Source organism: Mesoplodon bidens (genome assembly GCF_964165515.1).
Source record: "Mesoplodon bidens genome assembly, chromosome: 5".
NCBI classification, from domain to species: Eukaryota; Metazoa; Chordata; class Mammalia; order Artiodactyla; family Ziphiidae; genus Mesoplodon; species Mesoplodon bidens.
The window spans coordinates 137,372,079-137,385,965 of record NC_138161.1 but is presented as its reverse complement, the minus strand read 5'-3'; the positions used below and the strand labels follow the sequence as shown (position 1 = coordinate 137,385,965).

The 13,887-nt window shown below is 33.9% G+C and overlaps 1 protein-coding gene across 1 annotated transcript in view; it reads right to left on the bottom strand.

Annotated features, from left to right (window-relative positions):
• ATR (ATR checkpoint kinase) overlaps positions 1-13,887 on the bottom strand; it is a 110,054-nt gene that overhangs the window by 59,387 nt on the left and 36,780 nt on the right. The window contains exons 21-24 of the mRNA XM_081235594.1: positions 13,005-13,130; positions 5,843-6,049; positions 4,633-4,746; positions 688-803 (exon numbers count right to left, since the gene is read on the bottom strand). Of these exons, the coding sequence (XP_081091720.1) occupies positions 688-803; positions 4,633-4,746; positions 5,843-6,049; positions 13,005-13,130 (563 nt within the window). The remainder of the gene's footprint in view (positions 1-687; positions 804-4,632; positions 4,747-5,842; positions 6,050-13,004; positions 13,131-13,887) is intronic.

Genomic DNA, 13,887 nt, shown 5'->3' with positions numbered 1-13,887 from the left:
GGTAGAAAATACTTTTTTTTAAAAGTAGGAGAAAATATTTTCATGAGGAGAAATTGGTAGGGCTAAAAACCTCTAATCTCTAACTGGGATTACTAAAGGCTTTGGGACTACCTTTAAATTCTTAAATTTCTGTGTTAATTAGACCTATCAAAAGTTTCAACTCGCATTCAATTTAAAGTAGATTTTTCAAAGTACTACTGACAGTTGAATTAAAAAATAAAAAATCAGGGCTTCCCTGGTGGCGCAGTGGTTGAGAGTCCGCCTGCCGATGCAGGGGACACGGGTTCGTGCCCCGGTCTGGGAAGATCCCACATGCCGCGGAGCGGCTGGGCCCGTGACCCATGGCTGCTGAGCCTGCGCGTACGGAGCCTGTGCTCCGCAATGGGAGAGGCCACAACAGTGAGAGGCCCACGTACCGCAAAAATAAATAAATAAATAAATAAATAAATAAATAATCAATCCTTTCAGCTTCACTGAATTTGTCTAAATACTTAAAGTTACAGAATTTAAACAATGAGCAGACTATACTTCTCATTTTGACAATATTATAAGCATAAATCTTAGTGCAAAATACATATTAGAACATACTAAAAATACTTTTAATGCTAAAAAGTTATATCAAAAATAACATTTAGTTTATAAAGTTAAAAACAATCTTATGAAAGTAGTTTTAATGAGTCTACAGACCTAGTATTTAGATGAGGTTCCAGTATTTCCCGAACATGCTCGGGAAATCTCCTCCACAACTGGTGACCTGGGCCATCGGTCTGCATCTCTCTACAGTCATAAATAGAAAGTAACTCCTACAAATACATATTTTACAGTTGTAAATCGTCAATGAAACAGATAAACCTTTACATCCATCAACATTCTTCACATTACAGCCATAAAAATACATAAAATGATAAAATTTTGGAGTTGTCTCAATGCTTAAAACCATTTAGGTGACTTACTCAAGGTCACAAAGCTGTGGTAATATTTGAACATGCAATTTGTGTGCTGTACATAACATGTATTGAAACAAATGACTAAGCTATTTGGAGGAAAAAATTGGAATTTTCTATATTTGCAGAATTTTTAGAATTTGACCTTTTCTGAATTTTAATGAATCCAAAATAGTTCAAAAATTCAAGATATCTCAAATTCTATATATAAAGTACTGAGCTTAAAATTCTGAAAATAAGATGCAAATGTTAAAGACCAATTTACTATTCAAGTCCATCAATGAAATGGTTATATTTTACTTTCCTGAAAATAAAACAAGTGGGATTTTATAAAGAAAAAAAAATCTTTGTCTCCAATATCAATCTTTAAAACAAGACAAATATGTTAAGGGTATTATATCTCCCATCATCTACTATTCTTTCTTTCTAATTTCACTGAAAAGGACCACATGCAACAGATGTATTCCTAATAATTATAAAGTATAAATACTGTCTAATAGAATATGTACTTTATACTTATATTTAGCATTTTTAACAAAAGTAAGGAAGTTTATGAAAGTTCAAATACAGAAATATTCAAAACATTTTCATTTAACTTTAAAATGTTATTAAAATTTTGTTTGAAGCCAGCTTTTTCTGATGTTTGCAAAGTCACTCTGGCTACAGAAGTCCTCATAATCAACCTCCAATAACAGACTTAGTAAATCAGCAATCCGCTAACTTTTTGGTCCTGGGACCATTTATACTTTTAATGTTAGGGGAGTCAAAAGGTACAAACTTCCTGTTATAAATAAATACTAGGGATGTATTGCACAACATGATAAATATAATTAACACTGCTATATGTTATATATGAAAGTTGTTAAGAGAAAAATCCCAAGAGTTCTAATCACACGGAAGAATATCTTTTTAAAAATTTAATCTTGTATCTATATGAAGTAATGTATGTTCACTAAACTTATTGTGATAATCATTTCACGATGTAAGTCAAATCATTATGCTACACGTCTCAAACCATTTTTATTTATACAGCTCTGTATGTCAATTATATCTCAATAAAATTGGAATAAAAAACGAAAAACACTAATATGCTTACAGTTGTAGATCTTGCTTCATATTTCACTGAGAAAACAAGCAATCACAAGAGATCTCCACAACTTCCATGCTAATATCTCCCCAGCCTGGCAATATCAGTATCAGTGCTTATATGCTCTGCTTTCTCTTTTGTTACTACAGATGAATTGTTTTTTTCTTTTTAATTTACTCTAATTTAATGAGTCACAATTGTATGTTTTATTTTTTAATTAATTAATTAATTAGTTATATGGCCGCGTTGGGTCTTCGTTGCTGTGCGTGGGTTTTCTCTAGTTGTGGCGAGCTGGGGCTACTCTTCAATGCAGTGTGCGAGCTTCTTCTTTTTTTTTTTTTTTAACATCTTTATTGGAGTATAATTGCTTTACAATGGTGTGTTAGTTTCTGCTTTATAACAAAGTGAATCAGCTATACATATACATATATCCCCATATCTCCTCTCTCTTGCGTCTCCCTCCCACCCTCCCTATCCCACCCCTCTAGGTGGTCACAAGGCACAAAGCTGATCTCCCTGTGCTATGTGGCTGGAGGGGGAAGGGTAAGCTGGGACGAAGTGAGAGAGTGGCATGGACATATATATACTACCAAAGGTGCACGGGCTTCTCATTGCGGAGGCTTCTCTTGTTGCAGAGCACGGGCTCTAGGAACATGGGCTTCAGTAGTTGTGGTGCACGGGCTCAGTAGTTGCGGCTCACGGGCTCTAGAGCACAGGCTCAGTAGCTGTGGCGCACGGGCTTAGTTGCTCGGCGGCATGTGGCATCTTCCCGGACCAGGGCTCAAACCTGTGTCCCCTGCACTGGCAGGCGGATTCTTAAACACTGCGCCACGAGGGAAGTCCCTTGTTTGTTTCTTTTTCTTTTTAAATATTTATTTTTTTTATTTGGCTGCACCAGGTCTTAGTTGCGGCATGCAGGCTCTAGTTCCCTGACCAGGGATCAAACCCAGGCACCCTGCACTGGGAGTATGGAGTCTTAACCCCTGGACCACCAGGGAAGTCCCATATTGTGTTTGTTTTTAATTAAGGCTACTCTTTCCACTGGTACACTATACTCCACATCTCTTTACCTATTTAAAATAGTATTATACCAATTCTCTTATACAACAACGCTATTCTCCTCCCGCTGAACTGTTCCCAAGCAACAGATAAACATGTTTTTTTTTTTTTGCCATCTTTACGCCCTTTCCTCCCCAGCTACTATCTCATTCTTCCGCTCTCCGTGATAGCAACACTCCTCAAAAGAGTTTCTGTAATTTCTCTAATTCCTCTCTTCCCACATGTTCTTAAAAATACTCTAATGAGGCTTTCTAAACTACACTGAAACTGCTCTTGTCAAGGTCACCAATGACTTTTATGTTAATACAGCCAATGGTCAATTCTCAACCCTGAAATTATTAAACCTATGATCAGCATTTGGATCACTCCATACTTCCTGAAACACTTTCTTGTCTTCCAGAACACCATATTCTCCTACTTTATTGGTAGCTCCTTCTCAGTTTTCTTACTTTCTCCCTCTTCTCACTGAGCTCTCATTATCCAGGTCTCAATTATTAGAACCTTTTTATCTATACATACTCCCTCTCTTGATCATCTCATCCAGAATCACAGTTGTAAATGTCATCTCTACTATGAACTATGAAAACTTCCAAATATGTTTAAATCATACCTCTAACCATGAATTTCAGACCTGAATATCTAACAAAATAAAAAAATCTTTTAATTAAAAAAATATCATGAAAAGGGGCAAAAAAAGTCAAACTGGAAAAATATTTATTACACGTATGGTAGACATAGGGTTAATTTCCACTACATCCAAATAGGTCTTAAAAAAATCAGTTAAAAAAAAAGACCAATCCCAAGGAAAAAATGGGAAAAGATCATGTAGAGAAAATTCACAAAAAAGCAATAAATATATAAAAGATGTTACACCTCTTTCATAATTAAATGCAATTTAAAATGAAACAATATCATTTTTTATTTGTCACATCAGCAAAGACTTAAAATTTTAATTAAGGGCAGGTTTGTCAAGGGAATATAAACTGGTGAAACTTTTTTGATAAAATCTATCAAATGTAAACTCTGTATCTGCTCTGAGACATTTTAATTTCTGGATATTTATATTGTTGATATATTCACTTAAGTACTTAGAAATTATGCATGTTTTCAAAATCATTTTTTTGTAAAAACAAAACATTGAACACAACCTAAATGTGTTAAATAAATTTCTTAAACAAATTACAGCACGTTCATATTGAATATTAAGTCATTGAAAACAATGAATTAGAGATATATGTACTGACATGGAAAATTACACAAGATAAGACTATTAAGCACAGAAGAAAATCAAGTACTGTGATTGCTTGTTTGGTGGAGAAAACATATATATTTGTATATACATAGAAAAAACTTCAAAGTACACATAATAATCTGTTAGGAGGGTACATTTCTGTACTCTTTGAAATTTTTGTTAAGAACTTGTATTACTTTGATAATAAAAATGACAGTCAAAAAAAATAAGAGTTTCTAAAGCATAGAATTTACAACTTTCTTACTAGAATTTAATAACATAAAGCCAGTAATGTCTATATACACTCTTACCTGAATGGCATAAGCAGCTGAATCTTGAGCTCGGCTGTTATCTGCATATGCGAGGTAAGCTCTTGTTAGTTCCATCAATAATCCATAGGCAAAGTTTGCATCTTCTACTCCAGTCTCAATAAGAACAAGAAAAAATTACAGGCTAATTTGTATAAATTTTCTTAAACTGTACCTCATTCCATGGTGAATTTTACTTAGTCGCCTAAGTCAATTTAACTTAGAAAAGGAAAGCTCAGTAAGGTTTAAACAAAGTTTGGTACCAAGACTAAAATGTAATCTGTAGCTAAGAAGCCAAATCTAAGGCTTTTTAGACCATTTATAAAGTGTTAGGCTTATTCAACTTTTACATAAATCCAGCAATTTTCATTTTTTGTTTTTTTAACTCTTAGAAAGAAAATTGTACATACAGAATTTCCTAAGTTGCATTCTGTAGAACCTTGGTCAACTAAGAAGCTCCAAAAAATAATTTTCACACACTCTTTTCTAGGAGATTCATAACGTTCCCCAATATATTAAAAGTTCTGTTTAATTTTGTTTTATAAGATTTCCCACCCTCATTTGACTATGGAAACATTTTTATATACACACTATTAAAACACCCTGGGAATCAGTTTCCTGTGGAGACACTTAGCAATTGTGTTTAAATAGTAAAATTTAAATAATTAATTAGATTTTAAGTATCTGTCATGATTAGGTTAGAAAGTTTATTTATTTATTTTTTGCTTTTGTTTTTTATTTATTTTTGGCTGCGTTGGGTCTTCATTGCGGTGTGTGGGCTTCTCACTGCAGCGGCTTCTCTTGTTGCAGATCACGGGCTCTAGGCGCATGGGCTTCAGCAGTTGTGGCACGCAGGCTCAGTAGTTGTGGCGCACGGGCTTAGTTGCTCCACAGCATGTGGGATCTTCCCGGACCAGGGATCGAACCTGTGCCCCCTGCATTGGCAGGCAGATTCTTAACCACTGTGCCACCAGGGAAGTCCCTAGAAAGCTTATTTAAAAGAACGTAGCACACTAGACTGTACTCCAACTTTATAGTTTTTGGCTAAAGGTCTCTGCAATAGTATTAAGGAATAAACTCAGAAATTACCTAAATTGTCTAGTTTAGATCAAGCTGCCACTAAGGATAACCTGAATAGTTCCTTGTAAATGCAATATAGAAACCCCATTAGGACAGTGAACTCTTCTGGTCATTCCATATTACCAGAACTTACCACAAATGTAAAATCTTTTCCTTGGGTTTCAGTGGTTGAGAAATCTAGCCGACCTGGATCTATTGCTCCCAATTCTCCTAAGCATTCCCCACAGAGCAACCGAGCTTGAGAGTTTGCATCTTGGCAACCTTTCAAAAGCACTGTCACCAACTGTGAAATAACAGGTTCCACTGTTTCACTATCTGTTGCATATCTGATCAGTTTTTCCTAAAGTAAAAGTAGAAAGTTTATACATAACTTCTACAAACTAGTATATTGCCCTAGTCAGAAAGCTTAAAAATATTAAGGAATATCTGACAAATACTGACAAAATTAAATTCGTATATCTTTAGTCTTTTCACCTAGTTTTTGCTGAGTTCACATAATATAGTCCACAATATGTTCTGTGGGATTAGAATCATTAAGTGTGCTTAAAAGTTTTAATCATTAATCCATTAAATAAACAGTTACTGAGTATTATTACATCAGTATACAGAAATAAGACATAGTCTTATCCCAATGAGTTTACAATCTAAAGGGAAAATAAACATGCAAACAACCAGATAAAATATCATACAATATGTACAATAACAAATATGTGTACAAGGTAAAGAAGAAATGAAGAAGATGCAAAAGAGCTCAGAGTATCTTTGCAAGGATAATAGATATTTTAGTAAATAAGTCAATAAGGAAGAGCTATTAATTAAAATAAGAAAACTGAGGAGTGTATAAAAAGCTAGTACAGGAGAAAAAGATATGGGAAAAGAGTCCTGTAGGGATGATTTAAAAAAAAAGACGTAGGAAGAAAGAGGTAGGCTTTATGAAAAAATATGTTGGTTCAAGTAATCTTTTTTCATCTATCTACTGAGGATGCTGTAATGAAAAACTGTTAGGCATAAGAAATGACTATTCTCAAGCCAGTTAGATTTAGATATTGTAACTGTGTGACCACTTTAGAACTACTTTGTTTACATAATTTTCCTTCTAGCAAAAGTAAAGCATATGTGAGCATCTCAAACTCCATGTTAAAACTGTGATTCAAATTAGAGTAATACATTTCAAAAGAAAAATAAAAAGACATTTTATGTCATCCAGAAACTTCAACATTAACTCATTTAAATAACATTACAGGTTTATTCAGGCATAAATACTTAAAATAGATGAACTAGTAACCAATAAACAGCAAAACTAATATAATTATAGACATATTACCTCACTAAAACTAGAAAACAATAAGGAAAAGAACATTTTAGTTGGCAAAGGTAAATGCAGTTCATACTCAAGACAATAAATATATGAACACTAAACAAAAGGTAATTTTAAAATATACTTCTCTCCTAAGTGCTTAAAAATGATTTTACTTCAGTTCTAGGTTAGATAAACTGGGTTTCATTTTTCAGCAAAAAATATTCAATTCCAAAAGAATTTATAAAATGAGTGTGTGTTCAATAAAGAAAGAAAGAAAGAAAGAAAAGAAAAAAAAATCCATGTTTTTATCATGTCCTAAATGTCCATATACACTTGGGCCTATTTCTAGACTTTCTATTTTTTTCCCAGTGGTCTGTCTGTTTACTCATGTACCAGTATCACACTGTTATAATTATAGAGGCTGTAGAGTATATTAATGTCTGGGAGGGCTACTGAACTCCCATAATGTTTTTTTTTTTTTTTCAGATTTTTCCTAGCTATTTTTTACATGTTTGTTTTTCCATCTTAACATTAGTATGAACTTCTCTAGTTAAAAAAACAAACAACTTGGCATTTCTTCGGGATGGCATTAAATTTATAAACTATCCTAGGGAGAATTAAAATCTTTGTAATATTGAGTCAACCTACCCAATAAATAAGGGGTGTTTCTGTTTGTTTAAATCAATTACATTTTTGTGTCTTTCAGGAGTGTTTCAAAGTTTTCCTCTTATTGGTTTATACAGTTCGTGTTACGCTTACTCCTAAGTATATTATCTTTTTCTGTTACTACTGTAAATTGGGTTTTCCAACAAGTCTTCTACCTGGTTATTGTTGCTATATGAAGATTATGATTTTTATATTCTCCTATCTTACTGAATCTGTTTGTTGTCTGAGCTAGTTTATTGATATTTTCTAGAGTTTTCCAAGTATATTAGCATGCCATCTTCAAATAGAGATAGTTTCATGTCTTTTCCAAATCTTATGCCTCTGATTGTTTTCTCTTATCTAAATTCATTGGCCAATATTTCCAACTGAATGTTAAATTGTAGTGGAGATAATGAGCAAGCTTGCTTTCAGTGGGAATGCATCTTATTTCCCCATCAAGAGTGCATGCGTGCATGTGTGTGTGTGCACGTGTATGCAGTATACATAAACACACATATGCATATGTATACATTTATAATATATTAGTACTATCCATCGATTCGTATTTTCTTTAGTGTTTTTATCTGAAATGGATGGTACAGTTTGTCAAAGGCCGTTTCAGCATTTATGAAAACAACAGTATGGTTTTTTTCATTAATTCTATTATTAGTTCACTCACCATTTCCTCCCAACCTCCCAGCCCCAGGCAACCACTAATCTATCTTCTGTCTCTATGGGTTTGCTCGCTCAGGAGTATATATATTCATAATGTATCGTCTTTGTAAGTTCCATATCTTCTATTGTATTTTTGTGAATTACGGCTTTTAGTATTATAAAGTACCCTTTTTTGTCACATTTCATACTTTTTGGTTTCTATTGTACTTTGTCTAGGGGCAGAATCAGAATTCCTGCTTTCTTATTTCAACTTAAAAATCTGCTCACTCCTTTATTTTTAGGCTTTCTAAATAATTTATTTTATACGTGTGTATTACAAACAGCACAGAGTTGTTTCCTGCTTTGTAAGTCAATTTGTAATATTTTTTCTTTTAAGGTCTTTCACATTTATTAATATGACTGATATGCCGGGCCTCAATTCTATAAGTTTTTTAAAATTATAATTAGCTCCTAAAAGTTAATTTCTTTTGGTATAGAAGAAAATTTATACTTTTGTTCTAGAGGTACCCTTTACACAAATATCTTTTGTAATGTCTCTGGTCTCTTTATTTAACCTTCTTTAATTGTTTACCAGTTTTAAATAGTATATTTTGATTCCTAGTTGTTACCTATGCAATAGTGAACTAAGCTCATTTAATTTATATCTTAGTCTCTTCTTCTCCCATTTAAAAAATTGCATAATTTCTATTTTATTAAAATATATAGCATTTACATAGAATTCTCCCATATTTGTCCCCACCAGTGTTTTAGTTAAATATATAACTAGTAACCATAAGTTCTTTTGCCAAAGTCTCCCCAGTCATCTCTTGATTGAGTGAAGCCATTCTCTAGCATACCTCTTAGGAAGGGCTTGCTTGTGAAACTCATATTTCTTCAATTCTTGTATGTTAAAACTGTGTTTCTTACCTGTGATATTCTAAGGACAGCTTGGCTTATTCTTTGTGTCCTTTACATTTCTGAAAATGCTGCTATCCTCTAGGCTCACTCTGTATATTGCTGTTGAGAATTCTGATACTAACTTACTTTTCTTGCCCTTTTGAGTGATTTTTTAAAAATATTTTTTTTACCTGTAGGTCCTGAAGGTTTCTTATTATTAAAGTCTAAGATATGTCTCAGGGTTGACTATTCTGGGGTCAATGTTCACAAGTACACAATGGATCCTTTCATTTTATGAAATGAAAGTCTTTTATTTCCAGAAATTTTTCTTGGGTTATAGTTTTAAATATTAATTATGTTCTATTGTTTTATTTTTCTTTTTTAGAAGCTCTATTTGTATGTGAAATCTTTGCCGAGCTTCCATTTCACCTACTTCTTTGATCCTCTGTACTCCTTTCTCTAATCTCATTTTTGTTCTCTTGATTATTCTTCTGCCTTTCGTCAATGCTCCTTACTAAAGTTTTAGTCATATATATTCTCCCCCCACGGTCCTTATAATTTAACCTTCATTTCTTCAGTTCAGTCACCTCTTGTTTCACATCTTGTTTTTTTATCCATTTCTCTTTTTAAATTTCTCACTTAATTCTTTTTTTTTTTTGGCCACACCACACAGCTTGCAGGATCTTAGTTCCCAGACTGGGGGTTGAACCTGGGCCTTTAGCAGTGAAAGTGTGGAGTCCTAACCACTGGACTGCCAGGAAATTCCCTTAATTCTTTTTTTATATCTGCAAATGCTTGCTTGAAATATTTAATTCAGGATATAGTGCTAAGTCTAGTTTACTTATGTTTTATGATTGGTTTTGGGGGAGAAATTGTCATCAACCAAAGATTTAATTTTCATTTTCTGTTTTTGTCTTATAGTAACTTTGTATATGTATAGAACATATATTTTTTTCTATTTATATTGTGGGCCCTTCATAATAGCTGTATGCAGTTAACAGTAAGGATTTTGTAGTAGCTTACAAGATTCTGATTTCGTAAGTACTCTTTTCTGTCAGCATAGCTCAATGTAGTTTTTTTCGTAAGTAGCTTTTACTGGCAGGAGAGTAGTATGGGGAGGTATATCTTTGATTTTGTGGGTTTCTTTTTATTTCTGCAGGACCCTTAAAATTCTGTCTCTTACTTTCTTCCTTCTGTTTACTACTCTCTCCAAAAAGTGCCTCCCCCTTCCTATTCTTTTACTTCTCCCCAGAGATAATGACTTCCAAAGACTGCAAGCTTAGGATCTACACACTTTCAAGTACCTTCCCCATAACCAATCCTCTGATGTACCACATCTTAGACCAACTTTCAGTATTGCTGCACCTAGAGTGGGATCGTCTCGGTTGGTGATTTTGTCTTTGCTTTATCATCATCCATAGTTCCTTCACTCCACTTTTTTTTTCATAGGGTCTCCTGAGAATCTAACTGTTCTCAACACAAGCTTGTGGCATGAGCTCCAGAGATAGCTCTGCTGATTACATGTAATTTGAAGTTCATAGTATTCTCAGTCTCACAGTTATGTTGAGGGTGTGACTTACGTGTGGTTGTATTTGCTCTCCTTTTTGCTATTTATGATGTTTTGCAGGGTATACAGAGATTCACATTTAGACATCCACCATTATCCTAGGATAACTTGGAAGTCCCTAGCAGCTTTATTTTCAATGGGCTCATTCTCAGATTTGTAATTATTAGTAAATATATCTTTTTATTATTTATTCTGCATTGTCATCCAAGTTTATTTTGGTCTCAACACAAACAACTTGTCCTTCTGGGATTTTACCATAGGGATTCACTTCAACCTGAGCAGCATCAGTTTTCATAAAGTGGTTACATGGTTGCTTAGTTTGATCTATAGCCTGATTTTTTTTGACACAGAAGTTAAATTTTTCTGCTGTCCACTGAGCTTAGCTGTCCTCTATTCCTTCAAAAATGTATATTCCTCCGTAAAAGTAAGGAGTAGAAGCTGTCATTTCTTTAATGTCAATGATCCTCTGGTGACTACCCTAGAGTACAGCACTTTTGCAAGGTCAGTCCATCAAAATAGTTACGCATCCAAGGCTACATTAGCCATCACCTTATTAACTGTCACACCATCTTTAAGTGTGCTTTATTACTACATTATACCAAATTATTTGTTTATACAGTTATACAACTTTAGATCTATTTTTAGATAAACACTGTCTTTCAACGCACTCCTAAAGTATCTTTTCCTTTCTCTGTGGCTAAGATTTGAACTTTTAAAAGAATATCTTTGCATTTGTTCTTTCATGGACTCTCATAGCATCGCTACAAAGACTCTCTTGATCTCTAACCCTGTTATCTTACATCATTTTCCTACTCTGGTTATTGCTGTAGGTTCTTCTAGAGCTGCACTAAGATAGTCCAATAAGATAGCCACTATCCACATGCAGCTGTTTAAATTTAAATTAAGCAAAATTAAATAAAATAAAAAATTCAGTTCTTCAATCATACATTTCAAGTGCTCCAGAGAGCCACATGTGGTTAGTGGCTGCAATGCTTATACAGTGTAGGTGCAGAATTTTCCATCCTCACGGAAAATTCTTTTGGAAAGCACTATTTAAGAACTTAACTGAGCTGCTTTCAACTTTGATGTTACCTTCTTGCCATAGCTGGAAAAGAAACCATTTCCTTCTCTCTTTTTTCCTAGGTGTTTTGGGCCAGTATACTGACTGTATTATCTACTGATAATCTAGATCTACAGTTAGGAGGGTGTGAAACCTACAGTGAAGGAGATTCAAGGCTCCTCACATGTGGTAGGATCATCTCCATGTTGGCTGGTTCCCACACTGGTTACACAAGTGCACTGATTCTGAAGCATGTACTTGTTACCATCATGTATATCTTTTGTCCTAAGTAAATGCTTCCTTCTATCATGAAAACAAATATAACATAGTTTTGCAATTCACTAACTCCCGAGGGTCTTAGGCTCTCATATCTTATCATATGGGTTTTTTTAAAAGATTTTTTTGATGTAGACCATTTTTAAAGTCTTTATTGAATTTGTTACAATATTGCTTCTGCTTTATGTTTTGGATTTTTGGCCACAAGGCATGTGGGATTTTAGCTCCTCAACCAGGGATTGAACCCGCACCCCCTGCATTGTAAGGCGAAGTCTTAACCACTGGCCCACCAGGGAAGACCCATTATATGGGTTCTTGATATGCAAAAATGAATACCTCATTTAAAATTTTTCCACTTTATAGATTTATAGTCTATAGTGATCTGGTATTTTAAATACCAATTCTCACTCTTACCGAGGTTAGGGATAATCTACATTATGCTAACAAGGAAAAGAATAAAGTTTACCGTCCCATAAAAAAGGAAATTTAAAAATTTAGCTTCATTAAAACACAGTTAATTCCATCAAAATGTAAAATGGCATAATTACTGAAATTGTATATGAAAGATAGCTACAGGAAATTATATGAGAAAACTCACAGAAACTGCTGCTGTACAAACACAAACAACCCTTCCTCAGGAAGATGCAGTAAAAACCTAAAATATAACTGCCAAATCATGACCCTTCAAAAACAACAAAAAAATATGCAAAGCTTTTCAGCCTCAAAGGGTATCTCATGAATTACTGATTCTAAGTCATATCTGATAATCTTGGTAAAATAAAAATCGCTTCTTTCATTGAACCTACTGAATCTCAAGCAAATACACCAATCGGTCATCTTTTCTTTAAACTTCCAAACTTTCTTTTCTATAGCTCTTTAATTATATCTTAGTATACCTGATTTTTATACAAGGTTTCCTTCAAGCTTGTAAGAGCATGAATACGAACATCTACATTTTCATGTTGAATTGCTTTCATGGATAGCTGAAGAGTTGTCTGAAGATCAGTACTCTCAGAGGTCTCCTATATAAAGAGCACAGAGAGATACACCTTATCAATTAACCATTTCAGGAACCATTTCAGAAGGCCTGTATTTCTTACATAGTTACCATTAAAGTAGTTAAACTGTACCCCAATTGAAAGCAGTTTTAAAAAATAATTTCTATCTCTTCCTTTGTATAGCATATGAACTTTTAGTAATTCTCAGGGAAAGGGATTTCATTCTAAAATCTTTAGATCTGGAGAAAAATTTTATTTCAACTAAAGACTTTACTTATCCAAAATAAATCCTTCTTGGTAAGAAAGGTATGTACCCTTAATTTACAAAGGGCTACACAATAGCCTTGAACGAGGTCTACAGATTAAGCAGATAATTCACCCCTTATTTTGACTACTTACTTTCTTATGACTGATGATTTACCCAGTAAAAAAGCATATAAAGTCTTCAGAATCAATCTTGCGATCTGTAGTAAATACATCTGCTACTCTGACCCAAGGTCAGGTATCCCACTTCCTGCCCTAAAATTCTATGGAATCATCACTAATATTTTTATAATTTCAGAGAGCTCACTGAACTTCAGGATGTTCGAACTACAGATGATTCCCCTTCTAAAGCTAAGAATCAGATCTGACACTTCCATAACATGGTTTGTAGCACAAAAAAAATTGGAATCCTCCCACAGCTTTTTTTCTTTACTCAGAGTATACAGCTACAGTCACTTCTTTTAGGGACTGTAAGTAAGAACATAGTGATCTGGGTAGTAAAGGCACAAGAACTGTA